The sequence below is a fragment of the Molossus molossus genome, unplaced genomic scaffold (genome assembly GCF_014108415.1).
Source record: "Molossus molossus isolate mMolMol1 unplaced genomic scaffold, mMolMol1.p scaffold_m16_p_16, whole genome shotgun sequence".
NCBI lineage: Eukaryota > Metazoa > Chordata > Mammalia > Chiroptera > Molossidae > Molossus > Molossus molossus.
In genome coordinates this window covers 46223839-46246298 of record NW_023425351.1, presented here as the reverse complement: position 1 = coordinate 46246298, position 22460 = coordinate 46223839, and the positions used below count along the sequence as shown (strand labels likewise).

The 22460-nt window shown below is 37.9% G+C and overlaps 1 protein-coding gene across 2 annotated transcripts in view; it reads right to left on the bottom strand.

Annotated features, from left to right (window-relative positions):
• ATP6V1C1 (ATPase H+ transporting V1 subunit C1) overlaps positions 1 to 22460 on the bottom strand; it is a 40435-nt gene that overhangs the window by 4991 nt on the left and 12984 nt on the right. For both annotated transcript variants that reach the window (XM_036263923.1, XM_036263924.1), the window contains exons 2-10: positions 19975 to 20145; positions 18631 to 18698; positions 13051 to 13136; positions 10204 to 10298; positions 8376 to 8467; positions 6943 to 7041; positions 4565 to 4633; positions 279 to 371; positions 97 to 190 (exon numbers count right to left, since the gene is read on the bottom strand). In XM_036263923.1, the coding sequence (XP_036119816.1) occupies positions 97 to 190; positions 279 to 371; positions 4565 to 4633; positions 6943 to 7041; positions 8376 to 8467; positions 10204 to 10298; positions 13051 to 13136; positions 18631 to 18698; positions 19975 to 20106 (828 nt within the window). In that variant the 5' untranslated portion in view covers positions 20107 to 20145. The remainder of the gene's footprint in view (positions 1 to 96; positions 191 to 278; positions 372 to 4564; positions 4634 to 6942; positions 7042 to 8375; positions 8468 to 10203; positions 10299 to 13050; positions 13137 to 18630; positions 18699 to 19974; positions 20146 to 22460) is intronic.

Genomic DNA, 22460 nt, shown 5'->3' with positions numbered 1-22460 from the left:
CTCTCTCTGTTCCTCTCTCTCCCTCCCACTCTACCTGAACAAAAAAAAAAAATGGAAAAATGTCCTCGGGTGATAAAAAAAAAAAAGAACACATACAAATTGCTTTTTCTTGTCAGTAGAAAGCCTGTTCATTTCTTCTTTATCTGCTTTCATCTCCTCTTCATTATATTGGAAGTCACGAACAATGAATCTATATTTTGGGGGGGGAAAACAAAATTGTCCACATTGTGTATAGGTGATTTAACAAGTGAAAATAATAAGAATAAGAATAATCTTACTTGTTTTCCCTCGCTTTGTGTCTGAAGTCATCAACTGCCTTCCTAAACAAGGTGACATTACAAAGGTAACTATCTTGGTCCTCCGAGAGAACACTATGGAAAAAAAACAAAGTCTGATTAAAATTGTGTTTATTTGCTCTTTCATATTGAAGACAGAATTCAGAAACAGTGGAGGAGGAGGACGAGTAGGATATTGTAGCCCTTCCCAAACCATCTCAATGCTATTTACCTCTATTACCTCAAACACTGAAGACATTGAGTGCTTGTGATGTTTTTGTTTACCATCATAGCCCTGTATTACATTTACTGCTTCCTAACCAATAATGTTAAACATTAACTCAAGTAGAGCATCCAAACTCAAAGAACCATTCTTTTCAATCTACATCAGTGCCAGGCTGGCCAAGGCAACTGTCCAGCAGCTAGTTTGTTTCCACAGTCTCCTGGAGTCCTTGCTAAGTAGCCTGTTCTCTTCTGGAAACCTAATTTTCTCTTCAGCCCAGCCCAACTCCCTGGAGGCCTGGCCCACCCTCTCTGCACTGCCAGAACCTCCTACCTCAGACTTTCCTTTTCTCCCATCACACCCTAGATCAAAAAGTAACTAACACAACTGCCGAAATAACCGCTGAAAAAACACACTCTTATGCATCTCAGGGCTCCATGTTAGACTTTAGAAGATCCCAGTGAGGTCAGCGTTTCTACCCAGTTACAGCTCTCATGGACATCACAGAAAAGATCTACCATCTTCACTGCTCCCCAGTCAACCCACCTGCTTCATTGTCAAGACACCGTCCCTGATTTTCTTCATAAAAGTGATTTTTGCAACCTCTGTTCCGAAACATAGGGGTGCAAATATTCTTTCTGATTGGTGTTTCCTCTGCACAGTGGCTGATGTTTTTTTTCCTAGCCCTTTCTCGCTAGGCTCCTATGCCTCATTTGGAGCTCTAGCTCCTTGAACTCAAATCTCTACGCAGCATCAGTGAGAGAAAGGCAGAAGTGAACCAGTGATCTGACCCAGTCAAATTATCTTAACAAGCAAAAGTAGACAGACAAAAAGGAAAGTGGTAATTCTGAAGGTACAAACAAGAAGCACCTCTTTATAAACAGTTTTTCAATCAAAAAGCAGCAGCAGCCCAGCCTCCACTTCTTTGGCTGTCATACTGACATGGCATTTATAAACCCATCCCTGCACATAACAAATAATGGCAGTATTTCGAACTATTCAGTAGTTTAAGACTTTAGGTGGAATATTTTGCAAATAGCTAGATTTCATGCATCTTTTAGGTTTGAGATGGTATTTTTCAATCTACTCTTCTACCTCAGAATTCCACTTTCATCTTCACTCCTCCCAAGACTGTCACTCAAGTATCATGCCCAAAAGCAACAAGTATTATTACTTAGAACTGAGTTCAAAAGAAAGCACTTAGAACAATGACCAGTACATAATAATTACTCAAAAATGTTAGTTATGCCCTGGCCGGTTTGGCTCAGCGGTTGGAGCATCAGCCTGAGGACCGGAGAGTCCTGCGTTCTGGGCACATACCAAAAATATAATAATAAATAAATAAATAAATGTTAGTTATTACATTTCAGTTCTTTTTTTTTTTTTAAATCCAGCACCAAGCCAGAGAAATCTTTGGACAAAATTCCAGACTAACCAACTAAAGCCTGTCTGCCCCACAGGAACTAACCATCTGCTGCAGGCTGCTGGCTGCTTTGCTCATGACTAAATTTAAACAGTAAGTTTTCAAGTCGGTGATTCCAAATGCCTTCTGAACTGAGAAACAGATGTTTTCACTGAGTGAAGAAGGGCTGGGAACTCTCAGGTGGTCAGTGAGCACGTACAGGTCATTCAGAAGACAGGTATTGCCTGCACTAAACTGTTATTGCCTGACATTTTTTCCTTGAAACTACTAACGTGATTTTCAAAAAATGTACATCTCTAGAGTAATATTTTAAAGTCTTTCTTTTAGAGTAAATCTGGGCCTACTTAACTAGCCTACAGACCACTCCCCTGGAACTGAGGCCTGGCATATGTACAAATTGAGAGGACATAATGTGTGCACAGGGTCCTTACTCTCTTCCTTCCCCTGCCTCCCAGACAAAGTCAACCCCTATGGCTTTAATGCCCTATGGAGCACAAAAGTACAAGAGGTGGTATTTGTCAGGATAAAGAGCTTCGGTGGAAAACTGGTATCAAGACACAATGCTAGTCTTCAGTTTACCATGTGAAGGGCTGGGTGAGTTAAAGAGATAGCCCGCCTCCCCCACCTCCACCCCCAGCAAAAATTCTTGATGAGCACAGGTTTGTGGTTTAGGTCTCAAAAAAAGTCAGTACAGTATTTATGAAATTACAGTGATAATCATATTACTTTATATTTTGTAAATCTTATCAAGCCTTAACATAACCTCATAACATGTACAAGGAAGGTGCTATACTCATTTTACAGACAAAGAAAATGAGGCCCAGAGAAGTTAAAAGACTTACCCCAGGTCACACAGCAAGTTGGTAGCAGAACCAGCAATAGAACTCAGATCCCTGGGTCCAGGACTCTTTCCATTATACTAAGCTACCTCCCACATGACACAATGAAACTGGAAAAGAAAATATTTCATGGGCCTGGCCTTACTAATACCACTTCCTTACTATCGCCCACACTTTTCTTTCACTACACTGCCGTCTCCTGAGGCGTGTACATACAAAAGAACCACTGAGAGTGCAAATACAATGCATTTAGTATTTTCCCAAAGAACATCTTGTGTAGAAGAGCCGAATGCAGGAAAAAATAACATGGTATAGTGTCAAAGAGTACAGGACCTGGAATTATTTATTTATTTATTTTTTTATCCTCACCCGAGGACACTTTTTCATTCTTTGTTCAGATAGAACAGGAGGGAGAGAGAGAGAGAGAGAAACATCGATGTGAAAGGGACACATCGAGTGGCTGCCACCCGCACAACCGACCAGGGCCGGGGACAAACTGCAACCGAGGTACATGCCCTTAGCGGGAACCGAACCCGGGTCTCTCCAGACCGCAGGCCGACGCTCTAACCGCTGAGCCAAACCGGCCAGGGCCAGGACCTGGAATTAAAAGGCTTGGGTGCTAATCCTAACTTTGCCACTGGACACTGACTTGTACAGATGTATGCGTTAGGCAACTATTTAAGTCTTCTGCATTTTGACTTCCTCATCTACAAAAATAACTGCCCAAACTACTTCACAGAATTGTTATAAATATTAAATTAGACAATGTATGTTATTCCATAAATTAAAAAGTATATAATAAAGTTTCTGAAAGCATTATTTTATTTATTATTATTCTGTAATCTTCACCCAAGGATATTTTTCTATTTATTTTCAGATAGAGTGGGAGAAAGAGAGGGAGAGAAAGGGGAGAGAGAAACATCGACATGAGAGGGACACATCGACTGGTTGCCTCCCGCATGACTCAGACCAGGGCCAGGGTACGTGCCCTTGGCCGGAATCTAACCCACGACTCATGGGTCCACAGGCCAACGCTCTACCGCTGAGCCACACCAGCCAGGGCAAGCATTCTTTTAAAATATGTTTGTATTGATTTTTTTAGAGAAAGAAGAAGGAAGACAGAGATAGAAACGTCAATGTGAGAAAGAAACATCAATCAGCTGCCTCCTTCACACCCCTTAACTGGGAATTGAGCCGCAACCCAGACATGTGCCCTGATCGGGTATCAAACTGGGACCTCTCAGTCTATGGGATGACACTCAAACCACTGAGCCACACTGGCAGGAAGTTCTTTTTTTTTTTTTTAAGGATAGTATAAATTAGGTAGAATCTATGCTCACTGGAAAGTGATGGTGAATATTTGGAGATCAACACAGTACTCTAGCAGTGTTTTGGTACAAGGTAAATGAGGAATTATAGGTACCTCACAGGTACACAATAATATTAAATGAAGAATTTTCAGAAGGTAGCACAGTGCAGCAGAAAAAGTGCCATACACCAGTGACCCGGGTTCTAGTTCCAGCCCTGCAATGATAGATGTGTGACTCTGGGTAAACAACCTCACTTCTGTGGCCTCAAACTTCTACATCTATAAACATGAGTGGGTCAATCAGACTATGCAAGTCCCTTCCAGGCCTAAAACTATGATAGCCAGAGTTAATATAACTCATTTATAAGGTGAAAAAGATAATTCTAAAACTATAAATTTACCACAAAGGAAAGGTAGCCAAGATATTTCCTAACCCAACATCCAAACTATGAAAGGAATTCTAGGAAAGAAATGGGTTTTACAAAGACTACTTACTTGCTAGACCTTGGAACTACCATTTCAGCTAGGGTTTCATACTGCTTAATCCAGTCATTGTGGTTTAACCTGCAGAAAAGGCACAATAAGCACGGGAATATAAAAACAAGTCCTACCTCCTACCATACTCAAAAAGAGAAAAGTGATGAGACAAACAGGAAATTTGGCTACAGTATCTATTTGGCTACGTTAAATCTATTTAACAAAAATATTCAGGTTTCCTACTGAGAAAGAATTTCAATACACTTTTTGAGTGAAGTGGGAACTACGTTACGTCCAGTAACTATTGCAAAGTAGACACAACCTAGAACTAAGTTTGGAAAAGTAGTAAGTAAGGTGAAGTGTAGATTCTAAATTACTTTCAAACTTTAGGGATGAAGTATATTACCTCATTTTAAAAAAGAAAGAAAAAAGCCATGCCAAATTTCTTTTCAGCTCCATTATGAAAGGCTGGATAAAACTATATTCACTGAAAGCACAGAGTACCAGGAAGTGTTGAGTAAATAAAGTGACGGTAAGCCATGCTGCCACAGAACATTGTGCAACACCCTTCTCTAAAGAACACTGGCTGTTAGGGTGGGGGAAGTGACTATTACATTTGTAATTTAAAATAAAGAATTGTAGCATTTATAAGCCAGGATAGAAAATATTTCATTATTTAAGGTACCTAGATCCTATGTTTCAATTACCGTGTATAGAAAACAATGAAAACTTCTGGTTTAAACAAAAATTTTAAATAAAGGTTGAATGAGACAAATCTTTTATCTGGGCAAGGGTCATTTTTCCTATGTCTTATAAAAACACAGATACACAGAAATGTATTATAAATAAACAGTGTTCTAGCATAGCAGGGATGAGTTACATAACTAAAACACAAAATACAACTTTAGGAGCCAAACCCTAAATTTTAAGCTGTTCATCATAAGCAAAGAATAATACGTTGTGTAGTAAGGGGGGAAAGCAAAAGTCAAGTAATATTGTGGCCACTGTAAATTCAATGGAGGTGCTTTCTCTCCCCTTTCCAGAACGCATCCTTTTCCACTATTCTGTTTCCTAACCAGATTTAAAAAAAAAAAAAAAAAAACAGCAAAGAAAGACTTCACACAATGATGCTACTCTGAAAAGTCCCCAAATCTCCCATTTCAGTTTGAATCCAGTGTGTCAGAAGTGAAAACATTAACAGTGTTTCTCCCTACCCCCCTCTCTCTCTCACACACACACACACACAGTTCTAATCTTCTAAGTGTTCAAAGGTTTCATTTTACTAAGATTAACGATGATCAAATGTTAATTAACATAGAAGGCCTAATCTAAAAATGATTTCAAAGGGTTATCTAATCCAGCAAACAATGCCCACAGCCTGTGCCTACTTTATAAATAAAGTTTTACTAAAACACAACCACAACCACTTGTGTATGTATTGTGTGTATGGCTGCTTTCAGTTTAAACCACAAAGTTGAGCTCTGGCCAGTTTGGCTCAGCGGTTAAGAGCTTCAGCATGACAGAAGGATCATGGGTTTGATTCCCAGTCAAGGGCATGTACCTGGTTTCCAAAAGTTCAATCCCAGCCCTGGTTGGGGTCATGTAGGAGGCAACCAATTGATGTTCCTCACTCACATTGATGTTTCTCTCTCTCTCCCTCCCTCCCTTCCACTCTTATCTAAAAAAAATCAATGGAAAAATATCCTCAGGTGAGGATTAACAAAAAAATAAGTAAAACCACAAAGCTGACAAGGCAGAGTTGAGTAGTTAATAACAGAGACCAAATGGTTTACAAAGCTGGGGAGAGAGAGATAGAAAAAGAAAGAGAGGAAAGGAAAGAGGGAGAGAAAGAGAGAGAAACATCGATGTGAGAGACACATAGATCTATTGCCTCCTGTACAAGCTCTGACTGAGGATTGAACCTGCAACCCAGGTATGTGCCCTAACCGGGAATCGAACCCACGACCTTCTGGGGCATGGGAGGACGCTCCAACAGAGTCACTCCAGCCAGGGCTATCCTTTGCTTCTCATATGGCTTAACTCATCCTAACCAATCATAAAAAATTTTCAAAAAAACAAATACAAAGAGCTTTGTATTCTAAAAAATTGAAACTTATTTTCTAAATCAAAAATGTAACATTACTTAACTTTATTTTAATGAATCAACTCTATTAAGCTGCTAAATTCTACTTGAAATCTCAATTTATAATTGATGTCTCAAGTTATGAACTAAATTCTACTGTCTGTGCCACATGGATATGCTGGTTGACAGAATGAATGACAGGCGACAGTTCCTTTATACGTGGGTTTTATGAAAAACTTCAAATTACAATATCAGATACAAACATTTTTCTTGTATTTTAAGAGGTAACAATCTTTGTAATAAAAAAACATACTTGGGAACTACAACCAGTAATGTGATGAGATACTCTGAATCAAGAACAAAGTCATCCTTCTTCACAATTTCTGCTAGACTTCTAGTTAACAAACTTCCTCTAAGGAAAAAGAAAAAAATCATTAGGCTGATAATTATGTGCTCCCATAACACAAGTACAGAAACAGCAAGCTAATTAAATTCACATATACTATAAAGACATCTCAAGAGAGACATTAGTCTACTAAAATTTTTACTTTATAAGTCATCAAAATTTAGCTATTTCTCACCCCTGCAACCAAATGTCAACATTTATCAAAATCTGCCTCTAGTGTCTCCCTTTGTGTTTGCTTTAATTAATGTAACTTGGGTCTTCTCTTGATTACATATATAATATCTTGACTGGGGAAGTGTTGCTCACTAGTGATTAGATATCAATTCAAGTCTCTTTCATGATAATTCTGAAATTATATCTCTAAGCACAACCTTGGTTTTCCTCCCTCTCCCTGGGTATCATTTGATACCAGGCAATCTGGTTAACCCAATATCGACTCTTTCAATCAATCTTCATTTAGTCTCCCAGTACTGAACCTTTCATAATGAAAATGTCTTGCTTGTTTGCACCACTGATAGTATACATATCAACCAACTTTTCCACTGAGACATAAACACTTAACTTCAACAGTTGAGTGCTTAAAGCTACACTTTTAGTAGTCATGCTATAAGGAGATCAACCAAAAGTATGTTCGATTTTAAAAAAAACCTGATGTGTAAAAACCCTAAATTTGGAAAACAAATAAAGAACGAGTATTACATTAGAAAATGATTCTACAGAATTCTTTTAAGCAAATTATGTAATTAAACTATGATTTGATTTAAAACAATTAATTTTATTTTTTTATTTTTTTGTTGTTATCGTTGTTTTCAATATTTTTTCTTTATTGATTTTAGAGAGAGGAAGTGAGAGGGAGAGAGAGAGAGAGACACATTGATGAGAGAGAACATCGACTGGCCGCCTCCTGCATGCCCCCCAGTGGGGATCAGGCCCACAACCTGGGCATGTGCCTTGACCCAGAATCAAACCGGCCGGTTTGGCTCAGTGGTTGGAGCATCGGCCTGCAGATCAGAGTCCCGGGTTCGGTTCCTGCTAGGGGCACATACCAAAAAAAAATAATAATAATTTTAGACATTTTCCATTAAATGCATAAAAGAATAAACCAGGATTGAGCTCATAAGTAGCACTCACAAGTATTATTTATGAAACAAGTATAATAAATCAGCCTCACAACTGTTTTGACTAGACTCAATTAATAAACTTTTATTCATGAAGTGGAAGAAAATACCATTTTGATTGTAGAAACATCTGGAACTTACTAAACCCCAACAATATCTCATTCAGTGTATGCTAGAGTGCTTCTCTAATTCTTAATATTCACAAATACTTGATATGCTTACGCATTCTTTCGTTCCAAATTCTGAAGATTCCCTTTCAGATTATTATATGCAGATGCTCGAGATTTCAGGTCATTGTCAATCTGAGTCACTCCCTTAAAAAAAAAATAGGCAAGTTTTTCCTAAGTCTACCTCTATTAATACAATTACAGTAGCTGTACTTAAACACTAACTTCAGAACCACCACCACTAGTTTCTGATGTAAAAATATTCTACTTTAAAAGGTCATTTAAAAAAAACAAACTTATTTTTAATAACCATGGTAATTTTCATATGAATCTTTTCTACTAAAGATAATGTTTTAGTCCCCATGTACTTCAATTATTTACTATATTATTTCTTAAAACTAAATGGAACATAGGCCACCAAGTTTAGGGATTACTAATTAAAAGGCTTTAGTTCACACAGCTTAAAGATTTATTCCCAAAAGAAACTAATTTAGATTTTTATTGTTCACAGCTCCATTATCATTACACAAAATGTTTTCTCAACGTAATATGAATTGTAGTTGAATTTATTTATAAATGTTACAAAAACTGATTTTTCAAAAAGATGACTGAAACCACTAATAATTTAGGGAGAAAACGCAAAGCAGATTTCACATTTGAGCACCTTAAGTCTGGTGCCTTAGACCACTCGGCCATCCTGACACCCTGATTTAATATTTGAAAACTAGCTTCAACTCAGCTCTATCGTGATGAGTGGTATGGAACTGGGTAAGTTACTTCATTTTCTCTGAGCCTGTTTCGTCATCTGTAATAGTATCAGGAAGAAGAACACTAAATCCTTGATAAAGATCAAAAGTAAATAAGGCTCTGTCATAGTAAGAGCACCATTTTATATTATCAAACTATTCATTTTCATTAAATTATATGATGACTTTAGTTAAAATCATTGATAATTTATTCAGTTACATTTAACTATAGAGCACACTATACAAATGAAGTCATTGGAAGTCAAGCAAAGTCTGCCCAAGTAGTTGAAACAATCCTTTTCACTCTAACCAGGTCTTCAAAATGTTGACAGACAAATAGGTCCTTGTCTATTTGCCTTATTATAAATTCAGGTAAGACTTTTACATTTTCTCTCAAGTGCCAGGACTTTGCAATATAAAAGGAGCTTTTAACTCAGCAAGTTCATGGATGGGCTTCAGGATGTGTTACTCCCTGAAACTACATAAAATCATGCGGTATGTGAACACAGCATCTCTCTAGTGAGAGAAGCAATACTGAATGTCAGAAGGTGTCAGAGAACACATAAAGTTTAATGTTTAAATCAGTACTGCACATAAACATACTTAAGTGACCATTGCCATCTATGTGACTCATAAATCCTCAGAAGACTCCAATTTCCTATATGACCTCAGTTATCCAATTTCCTACGTGACCATCTATGTAACCTCAGGTACCCTTAAAGTTTATATAAATAATAATTATAGAATTTTAAAGTTTCTTTTCTTATTTAAATATTGTTGATGCACCAATCCACAGACACTAGGCTGAAGGCAGGAGTGGGGTGGGAGCGGGAAGGAGGGGGTCAATGGGGAAAAAAGGGGGACATCTGTAAGATCTTCAACAACAAAAAAAAGATTGTTGATGCAATATTTAAGTTAATTGCATAAATAAGTAAACTACACAACTTGGATAAGCTACACATAAAAGCTATACTTTTCAACATCTTTTTTTAGTAAAGTTGTAGTAAGGGTACCTCCTATTTGTGTCAATCACATATAATTAAGTTGTGTTGTCAAAACCTAGACTATTTCCATAGCTAAATGCTTACAAAATAAATGAAGCCACTATAAATCAATGTGTCATTTCTTTTATCTTACCTTGGCAATTATTTCAGAAATATTTTTCAGAGACTGCTTGATTGGATATTTAGCCATGTCCCACTGAAACCTTGTTATATAAGTAACCAAGTCAACTGAAATAGGAAATAAGTTAAATACTGAGGAGAAGCAATAGAATTTTTTGTAGTTTGCTAAACAGTAAACATTCAGATTTTAGTGTTGAAATTGGCATTGAGAAAATCGGAAAAGTTATGTCATCATTTCTGAAACATCTTGATTAAATAAATGTGGAACTATATTAAGTAACATGAATTAATCAAAATTTTACCTTGCAATCTGATTGGATCTCTTATCCTTACTCAAAATTTAATATATATTAAAATCCTCCTTCTAATTTGATGACTTAATAAATAGAATATGTACGTACCCATGATATGCCTCATATGTAGGAGAAAGAGACACAAAGATTAAGAAACTGCTTCAAATTCTTTCCTCAATAAGCAAAATTTGAAAAAAAGTATGTTCTCACTATGGCAGCTTACTCACAAAAACTGAAAATGAACTCGTCTGTTAAAAGCATGTAATGATTATTTCTAGGGGTCTATACTTCAACTATCTTCACAACACAGACCCTTTCACTTTCAAATGACATAAAATATTTAGAGCCAAAAAGACACAATAATTACTTCCCTGAAAGTTTAGTAATCAAGATGACTTTACCCCTCAAGTCTGATGTCAAGTATGGCTAACTGGAAAAAGTAATTCATATCAAAATATATTCCTCTCCTCAATATCTCCCTACATAATACCAAGTCAACAACACAGACGGTATTTCCAAAGCAATTTTAAATGCAATGCCCCCCTAGATTGTCAACCCCCATTATACCTACTAGACCGATGCCCTAGTTCATCAAATACCTAAAAGATCAGTAAAAGCCACACTAAATTAACATATCTACCTTCCATCCATATGTCCCAAACACAAATTAACAGAAACAGTAAATAAGTAAATCAGGAACACCATTAAAACACAGAGCAACGATAAACTATATATATGTTTTACTGATTAAGTATTTACTGAGCATGTATTATTTACAAGGAGAAGAAATGAGACTAGAGAAACACTGGACTTAAAATACTGTTTCTTGCCCTGGCCGGTTTGGCTCAGTGGTTAGAGCATCGGCCTGCGGTACAGAGACCGGGGTTCGGTTCCCGCTAAGGGCATGTACCTCGGTTGCAGTTTGTCCCCGGCCCTGGTTGGTCGTGCGGGTGGCAGCCACTCGATGTGTCCCTTCACGTCGATGTTTCTCTCTCTCTCTCTTCCTCTCTCTCCCTCCCGCTCTATCTGAACAAAAAATGGAAAAATGTCCTCGGGTGAGGATAAAAAAAAAAAAAATACTGTTTCTTTTGAAGAGTCTAGCCAAACTACTCCATATGCTCCTGGCATCCATTCTGTGCAGCCAAGTGGCCGGCAGGGGCCTAGGAACTACACTACCCCGTCCTTCAATAACAGTCTTATATAACAGCCTCAGAGTCACAACTAAATATAAGTTCCTGATTTAACTCTCCCTGATATGACCCTTGGAATAAGCACTCTCCCCCACTGCCCAGGGCAGTGTACCCTTTAGATAAGACTCTCTCCAAGTTACCAAAACCCCACTCTTTCTGGTTTGAATTGACCAATCGGACTTAGCCTGGGAACCCCAAAACCCTGCCTCTCTACTGGCCCTACTTCCTCCAGGACCTGTGAGTAATAAACTTCTCTATTTCACTTTCCCTTGAGATCTTTTGTTGAACAGTGGCTCACCATCCCATGATACCTCCATCCCATGACACTCCCACCCCATGACACCTGGGGGCTCTATTTAACAAATGTTAATTTAACAAAATCATATCCGTGACCTTATAATAGTAGGCAATACAGGATAGAAAGGGATTTTGTATTATAATGACATATAACTAAAAATCAGTCTTATTCAAAATGAAGCAAATGTCTCTTCTTTTTCCCCCATTGACTCCCTCCTCCCCCCACCTTCACCACTCTGTTGTCTATATCCACTGGTCATGCATATATGTATATAAGTTCTTTGGTTTATCTCTTTCCTTCCCGCCCCTGCCCTCTGAGATTTGTCAGTCTGTTTCCTACTTCCGTGTCTCTGGGTCTATTTTGTTCGTCATCTGGGGGAGGGACAGCTGTAATATTTTCAACAATAAAGATAAATTTTAAAATAAAATAAAATGAAGCAAACACTAAAGTGATATTTTGTAAGAAAACAGCAAATGCCAAATACAAATGACAATGATGTCAAAGCCATCTTTTCAAAGCTATTATTACACAGAGCAAACTCTATGTAAATATTAAGTTTCTAGCTACAGAGAGATCAGTAGTAGACTATTCTAAAGGTACTAAGGTAAAGAAATGCCACATTCAAATTTGAAGGGGCATTTCTCTGCAATTAAAAAAAGATAATTTTTATTCTAAGGCTTTAGCAGTTGGATACTATTACATTTTTTAAAAGCTAGAGAAGACAGCATGTATTTAACTTAAAAAATGCTGAGAGATATAACTTAGAAACACACCTGTAAAAGTGAGTTAACAAATAGATCCCAAAAGAACTAAGGTAAATCTTTATAATATTGCATTTGGAGGGACTTGACATGGATATCATAATCTATATTATATATTTTATAACATTGTTTTACATGAGATTGTGTTTCAGGGGACAGGCTGTAACTAACAGTATCACCAAATTCAGTAATTATTATATTTTAATGACCTTCTATTATATTTAATATCTTTGTCTATAGATTTCTTTTTAAATTTGTTTCTGTAGCTTAGTCATTCATTTTGCACAAGTCAACATCAAATATGAAACATCAGCTTACCTCCATTCGCCAACAGATTCTCCTGAACTTTGTCTTTACTATCCTCCAATACATCAGCCATATATTGAGCCACTTTCTTAACCACCCTTAGGAGGAAAAAAAAAAAATTAACAATCATCTTCAGAAAAAAGACCTAAATCCCATGCTATACAATGAACACATTACACAAAGACACGACTTTGACTATGTATGTTCCCATTATGCATATCTATGTAAAACAAATGGGTCCTAACATCTATAAGTAATATTTTAAGGATAAAATGGACCAAAATTTTGTTTAATAAAAAATTCAACTGAATGACCATACAGTTTTAAAGAGACTACATGAAATATGTTTATTGGTCTGGAAAAAAATAGTGAGAAACAGTCTATAAATAGTCATACATTATAAATTGAAAAACTGGGCAATGGATCTGCAAAGACCAAGAACAGAGGAGGAGGCAGAGAGCTAGCTAGCATTCACCAATTATATGCTTTCACTTAGGATGAAAGGGATCCAGCAGGCAACACAATACAAGCAACAGTAACGATGAAGAATGAAGTCCTATATCATTTACTCATTAACTACTGAGCATCAACATTTGCAAAGAGCAATCCTACAAGAAACCTTAGTGCCAAAAATCCTGAGGTACCTAGATATCACCTTGTTGATCTCCTAAATATTATAAGTAAAGACACCAAATTATAAAGAGAATAAGTGACTTAGTCACAAAAGTCACAGAATCACAAAACCACTTAGTGGCAAATTTGTGACTCGAAATGTGGTGTCGTGACTCTGGAGTCTGGTGTTCTTTCCCCATTCATGTGTGCTTCTAGGCCCTGAGTGAAATCTGAAAGTATACAAGACAAAACAGCACTAACTTCACATTGCTTAAAGTTGAACTGGAGAGCTACCAAAATATACAAATGACTAAATACAAAGCAATCTGTGGTAAGTGCCAGCTGAGATTAGCAGGTCACAAAAGAGAAGCATAAAAGAAAAAGGGATCACCTCCAGCTACTGTAATCAAGAAGCATATGGCTCCTGAACAGGGTAATGAGGAAAGGAATGGTTTTGACAGGATGAGTAGACAGGAAGAAAGTATACTCTTGCCACAGGGCATCATATGAGTCAAGATCAGGTAGGAAACCAACAGGCATTCAGAGAATGATGAGTCCAGACTGCCTAGAATGTCCTGCTCAGGAGAAGGGGATGTTACACTAGGAAAGTAGGCTAGGGCCAGACTACAGATAGACAGTCTCTGATGTCAGACTTTAAAGAGAAGTATAACATGGTCAAAACAGGGTGCCAAACAATCTGATGACTGTATGCTTAATGGCAAAGAAAGTAAACTGGAAGATAAATTAAGAAACTCCTGCACAAGAACCAGTAAGGACCAGAAAAATTGACAGAAGGGCTAAATTTGAATGACCTCAACCTTAGAAAGTGGAACAATTTCAGAAAAAAAATATAAACCATAAATCTTCAATATGTTTAGGTTAGGATTTGTACATACATTCAACTGCTTACCTTAGAAATAGTACAAAGTGTAGAACTGTCCGGTGTCAAATAGATAAACTTAATACTGACTCAGAACTTCACAATCTCCCTATGCATCTTTATAAGCCTATGTCAAAGTACACAGGGCCACATTTTAAAAAATCTGCTCTGATGATTAATCACTAAAAAAGAATAAACTCTAATTTATTCTATACAGCACAATGTTTAGACTTTAAAAATTGGTACATTTAAGTCATTAAGCTATCATCCATCAATTCTACCAAGGTCTAACAACCACGACTTATTTATTTATTTATTTATTTCCTCACCCAAGGACATTTTTTGATATTTTGTTCAGCTAGAGTGGGAGGGAGACAGAGAGAAACATCGATGTGAAAGGGACACATCGAGTGGCTGTCACCCACACGACCCAACCAGGGCCGGGGACAAACTGCAACCAAGGTACATGCCCTTAGCGGGAACCAAACCCGGGTATCTCTGTCTGGACCGCAGGCCGACGCTCTAACCGCTGAACCAAACCGGCCAGGGCAACCACATGACTTTTAAATTCCTCATTTCTTTCAGGAAGACTGATGAAGACAAGACTGCATAACAGTGCAGAGAAGAACAGGTGACAAACTGTACAGGTAGCTTTCAATTTTACTGACTAAATAAACTAAATTTGCCCTAAATATTTTTCAGATTCCTTCACTTAAAAAAAATGTGACCAAAGTACATTCAGGACATTCTATTGACAATTTAAAGAAAGACCTATAGCCCTGGCCGGTTTGGCTCAGCGGTAGAGCATAGGCCTGCGGTCCAGAGAGACCCGGGTTCGGTTCCCGCTAAGGGCACGTACCTCAGTTGCAGTTTGTCCCCGGCCCTGGTTGGTCATGCGGGTGGCAACCACTCGATGTGTCCCTTTCACGTCGATGTTTCTCTCTCTCTCTCTTCCTCTCTCTCCCTCCCGCTCTGTCTGAACAAAAAATGCAAAAATGTCCTCGGGTGAGGATAAAAAAAGAAAGACCTATAAAGTCATAGAGGTACTTAATAAGGATCTGATGAAGTATTAATAATTATGTTCTCAGGAACCTCGCCTTCTCAGTCTCTCTGGTTGTCATGACCTGAAACTGTAATGAGGTAGATGGAACTGTAGGGAAGACAATCACCTCAGAGATGGTGACCACCAAAAGTTTCCTCAAACTCTTTTTTTTTTTAATCCTCACCGGAGGACCTTTTTTCATTTTTTTATTCAAATAGAGTGGGAAGAAGAGAGAGGGAGAGAGAGAGAGAACATCGACATGAAAGGGACACATCGAGTGGCTGCCACCCACACGACCCATCAAACTCTTTTCTTAATTAAAAACCTATACTCGCCCTGGCCGGTTTGGCTCAGCGGTTAGAGCGTCGGCCTGTGGTCCCGAGAGACTGGGTTCAGTTCCCACTAAGGGCATGTACCTCGGTTGCAGTTTGTCCCCAGCCCTGGTCGGTCATGCGGATGGCAGCCACTCGATGTGTTCCTTTCACATCGATGTTTCTCTCTCTCTCTCTCTTCCTCTCTCTCCCTCCCACTCTACCTGAACAAAAAAAAAAAAAAAAAAAGGGAAAATGTCCTCGGATGAGGATAAAAAAAAAAAAAACCTATACTCAAGCCCGGCCGGTGTAACTCTGGATTGAGCGTCGTTAAATGGACTCAGAGGTCCTGGTTTGATTTCAGGTCAGGGCACATGCCCAGATTTTGGACTTGATCCCCAGTGGGGGGCATGTAGTAGGCAGCTGATTGATGTTTCTCTCACATTGATTTTTCTCTCTCTCAAAAGCCCCCCACAACAACAAAAAAACCTGTACTCAAGAAACCAAGAGATGATTCTTACTTACCACCAATTAATTAGTCCTTCGAGAATATCATCAATAATTATTTTTACATTTGCTCTATACGAACGCACAGAATTATTAACCTTCAAGTAATCTGTTACTTTCTTTCATCCTCTTTCCCATTGTCAAGTGCCTGGCCTTTAATACCTCTTGCCTAATCTACTTTAAAACTGTCTCCTAACTGGCCTCTTGGCTCCAGTATTAAAGACTATCAGCACATCTGTAAGTCTGTTTCCTTACTACATGTTGTTATGTTAAAAGATCTCTCTGCAACATCTCAGCCCCTACTACCAGAGCCATTGTATTATGGTGGTTCTGTCAATTCAGAAAATCTAACAGCATAAATGGTATACCCTTCTGCACAGATTTCAAGAATAAGTTCCCTTCTATTCAAGCCTACTCCTTTAAAGCAGTAATCAAATGTACATTTCTTAAGATTCTCCAAATTTCTGGGAGGTTTTGTTTTGCTTGGTTTTACAAATGATGCCTTTTCACCCAAGTCCTAAGTATTTAAAAGTTCTGTATATCAAAAGTCAAAGAAACTGAACAACAAATGCTGGCGAGGATGTGAAGAAAAGAGGGCTCTAGTACACTGTTGAAGGGAATGCAGACTGGTGCAGCCACTATGGAAAAAATAGGGTGTTTCCTCAAAAAATTAAAAATTGAACTGCCATTTGACCCAGTGATACCACTTCTTGGAATATATCCTAAGAAGCCTGAAATACCAATCAAAAAGAATATATGCACTCTTATGTTCATAGCAGCGCTATTTACAAAAGCTAAGATCTGGAACTAACCCAATGCCCATCAGTAGATGAGTGGATTAAAAAGTGTGGTACAGCCCTGGCCAGTATGGCTCAGCGGTTGGAGCATCGGCCTGCGGTCCAGAGATACCTGGGTACAGTTCCCACTAAGGGCATGTACCTCGGTTGAAGTTTGTCCCTGGCCCTGGTTGGTCGTGCTGGTGGCAGCCACTCGATGTGTCCCTTCGCGTCGATGTTTCTCTCTCTCTCTCTCCCTCTCTCTCCCTCCCGCTCTATCTGAACAAAAAATGGAAAAATGTCCTCGGGTGAGGATAAAAAAAAAAAAAAGTGTGGTACATTTACACAATGGAATACTATGCAGCTGTAAGAAAGAAAGAAAGAAAGAAAGAGAGAGATCTCGCCCTGGCCGATCTGGACCTTGAAAACATTGTTCTTGGGTTGAATTTTATAGTAATCTTTGTAAATTAATTTTCTCAGAATCGTGGAGCTGAATGACATAATCATTCTTGTGCACTGTGACAGCATTAGTGCTTGGAACTTTAACCATTTTATAGTAAGATACTAAGAAAACTAAAATTAATTGCTCATCATCATTTTTTGGCTTTATATAATCACTAAACAACTAGTTTCGCTCCCTTGTCAGTCCAATTGTGTATTTTTCAAAAGAAGTACTGTATTTGGGTACCAGCCAATAAATTGTCACACAATGGAAAATGATATGCCACAACATCCATCATAAGGTTTAATAAAATTTAAAAAAAAGAAGAAGAAAATATTGTTAAGGAAAAGAAGCCAGTCACAAGAGAGCACATATTGTATGACTCCAACAAAATGTCCAGATTAAGCAAATCTATAATGTCAGAAAGTAGATTAGTGAGCAGTGGGAGGCAGGGAGTGACTGCTAATAGGAACAGGATTACTAAGACTGATTGTGGTGATGGCAGCACAACTCTGTGAATATATTAAGAATCAATGCATTGTACATTTTACATAGGTGATGTGTAGAGTATATCTCAATAAAAATGATATCACACTTCAAACAAGTGTGTTTTTTTTTAAATCCTCACCTGAGGACATTTTTGCATTCATCTTCAGACAGAGGGAGAGAGAGAGAGGGAGGAAGAGAGAGAAACATCAATGTGAGAGAGACACATCAACTGACTGCCCCCCACACGACCCCAACCGGGGCCAGGGACAAACTGCAACCAAGGTATGTGCCCTTAGCGGGAATCGAACCCAGGTCTCTCTGGGCCACGGGCCGATGCTCTAACCACTGACCCAAACCGACCAGGGCAAGTGTATTTTAATGTATGTAAATTATATCATCATAAAGTTGATAACAAGAGTCATTTCTAAAACCATTCCAATAAGCACAGTATCATATGATAATAAACCCAATGTCCAGGTAGCTTGATAACAGTGACTCTCATTTTGCTCTAGTTTGTGCATATAAGTACTTACCCTTCTACAAATGCATCCAGTTTAGCCAGTTCATCTGACAAACCAACCAAGACATCCAGTGTGCCAACCTAGAGGGGCAATATAGCATTTTATTATTTAGGTTTCTTTTTACAAGATGATATAATATCTTAATTTGAAGGGTCCACAAAGTTTAAGTTCTCCTTTTTATTTCATAATATGCAAGTGTGATTAAAAAATGTTTGCCAGGCATCTCAAAGCTATTATATGTACAAGATAATCCTCTAATGCCTGGGTACAACCACTGTTTAAGACATGATGGTTCTGCAATGGCAGGCCTGTGCCTCTGCTTGCATGGCCCAGTGACAACAGATCAGCTGAAGCCATGGTTTACAACAGCAGCTCTTAAGCACAGGTCCAAGACTGTGCATTAGAGGGTCTGTAACTGAATTTTATATGCAAAACATTATGTGTGTGGCCCAGCCGGTGTGGCTCAGTGGTTCAGCATCGACCCATGCACCAAGAGGTCGCTGGTTCGATTTCCTGTCGAGGTACATGCCCGGGTTGTAGGTCAAATCCCCATTAAGGGGCACGCAGGAGGTGGTCAATCGATGTTCTCTATCATCTATGTTTCTCTCTCTCTCAAATCAATAAAGAAAAAAATTTTTTTTTAAAAACTGTGTGTGTGTCAATGAGCATGTTTGGGAAGAAATGTTCACAGTCTACATCATTGTCTTGAACGAATTCATAATTCCCAAAATATTAAAAACCAGTAATTTTATATATTTCTTAAATGAGTACTGTGTGTAACTGCCTCACTTCTTAGTTACCCAGCAAAATATAAATTATCATAATTTTCTCCATTCTTTACAAAAGTTCAGTCAAATGATTACACTGACAGCCTGCTTCACTCTGAAGCTGCTAGGTTATTGACTAGATTAACTAGATTAAATAATTAGGTTAAACTTTCCAAGTATAATTAAAGGACAATGGTAAAATATTTATAACATTAATGAGCGTTATATACATTTAATTACAGAAAAATTGATTCACTGTGATATTTAAGAATATATTATTAAGATTTTTTCCTCTTCAAAGTTATATTTGTAAATGTAATATAGCAAATCTTTTCATAAGATTTCTCTTTACAATTTAGAAAAGCACAAATGTTTAAAAAAATGTTATTTTGTTTCAGTATCTCACTTCTAAAATCTCAATTCGCTTATTTTCTAAAATCTGAAGATTGGAAAGAACAAGACAGGCTTTAAATTATGCCAATGACTAGAGAAGAAACCTGGATATTTCATTTATTCCAAAAAGGAAACAGAGAAACACTGTCCTCCCTTTCTTTATGACTCATACACTATTTGCATGGTGCAGTTTTACCTTTAGGTCAGGAATGTTGAACTTTGAACTAACAGCAAGATTATTGTTCTTTGTAGTTGCTGCATGCAGTTTTTCCCATGTTTGTTGACATGTCTTCTCCCCAGGAGCTGATATAAGCCAGAACTCAGTCATGTTTGTTACCAGATATTTCTTCCAAAATCAAGAAAGACTCTGAAATACAAAATAAAACAATAAATAAATTTAGTATCATTTGTTTCTAAAGTATTTCAGAGTCACAGGATAAGTGATAAGTATAACCTATTTCAAAACTAATCTACCACAGACATATGATCCCAAACTCAAAATTACTTACTGGAAAGTAAATCTATATAAATGGTAAAGGTTATTTATAATATAAAAGAGATGATAATGGATTAAGAAGCACAAATTCATTGCTAGACTGACAAACCTCAAAGGGAAAGGGGATAGGGGGGTGGGAAGAAATAAACCAAAGAACTTATATGCATAACCAATGGACACAGACAATAGTGTGGGAAAAGGTGGGAGGGGGGCGGGAGTGGGGAGGAGGGGGTCAATGGGGGAAAAATGTGGAACATCTGTAATACATTTTACATCCAACAATAAAGATTTGAAAAATAAAAAATAAATAAAAAGAGAGATGATAATGGCCTAATTCATGAACTATTACTTTTTTAAAAAACTACAAAACATAATAAAATGGGAATTATTCAAAAAGATGGACTACCCAAAATACCAACCATCAGCAGTTTCATTCCACAGAAGTCAGAGAAACACAAATGTGTAAGTTTATCTTAAACTTCTAAAACGTAAATGAGGAAATTAAAAAATCCACAGCTCCAGCTGGTGTGGCTCAGTTGGCTGGAGTGTCATTCCGTGCACGAAAGACTATGGGTTCGATTTCTGACTGGGCATATACCCAGGTTGCGGGTTTGATCCCCAGTCAGCAGGCATATGGGAGGCAACCAACTGACGTTTCTCACATCAATGTTTCTCTACCCCACCCCTCTAAAAATCAATAAATACATATCCTTGGGTGAGGATTAAAAAAAAAATTTTTTTAACGTGTAACTTGAATCAATGCATTTGAACAGTAGCCACCAAATAAATTTACCACAGCTAGCTTAGCAAATACTACAAGGCTGGCTGAATAGGGGTTAATTTTCATCCATAGTCAACCTAAGAAATTCTCCTCCAATCCCTGGTGTATACTTGGCTGCCATAAAACATAAGTTTGCAAAAGAAAAAAAATCTTGCCAATTACCCTTGTATTTAAAATATGACCCTCGCCCTGGCCGGTTTGGCTCAGCGGTTGGAGCGTCCACCTGCGGTCCGGAGAGACCTGGGTTCGATTTCCGCTAAGGGCATGTACCTTGGTTGCAGTTTGTCCCCGGCCCTGGTTGGTCGTGCGGGTGGCAGCCACTCGATGTGTCCCTTTCACGTCGATGTTTCCCTCTCTCTCTCTCTTCCTATCTCTCCCTCCCACTCTATCTGTACAAAAAATGGAAAAACGTCCTTGGGTGAGGATAAAAAAATACATATATATATGACCCTGGATCTGAATAAGAAAGAAGCCATGATCTCCTTTTCCAAGAGTTCCATGTTCCATTAAGACACAACCAACTCTCTTCCACAGTCTTTCTCCCTCCCCCTTTCTCTCTCTCTCTCTCTCTCTCTCTCTCTCTCTCTCACACACACACACACACACGAAAAAAAAGTACAAAGCCAAGTGTATTCAGAATTTAAGTAGATAAAGCACATAAACCAAAAAGAGTAAAAATGAAAATATAATAATATCATTATTTACACTTAACTATGCCTTCATTAGAACCACTATTAGCTTTCTATTACCACTGCTTGTTTAGCCTGTCCTGAAATTTGGAGGCTATCTTAGATAGAGGATAACTATCTTACAAAGTTGTCTTGATAACAAAATCAGATAGTGAACTTTGTAAAGAATTTGATCAATTTAAACTTCCTTTAAAATGTTAATTACAGTTAATCATAATGGACTTTCATAATTTCAGAAGCCCACTACAATTAAAGTAATCCTACCTAGTCATTACACAACTGAAAGTGAACTCAACATAGAAGCCATTCTACATGCTTGTGTGTTTTTATGAACTTCAGTTTATACAGCATTTACATTATACCAGGTACTGCTCTAAATGTCATCCCAACACCTCTATGAAATATATATCCTCCTCCCCATTTACAGATAAGAAAATCAGAGAAGTTAAGCTGTAAGTTTAGACAGTCAACTGTATGCTAAGATAATTTTTCCAACAATACTGATGAAACTGCACAAAGAGCAACAATCAAATGGCCAACAACTAAACACAGACTTGTTAGTGATGGCTAGACCAGAAAAAGCACCCAGTCTGGCCAGAAAACTGTACAACTTAACTGGCTGTCCAAAGATGGAAGCCACTCAAAGCACCAAGTTCTAAGGAGGCTATCCAAAGATAAGCTTTGATTTAAAACAAAAGCAAAAACAAAATCCTCAC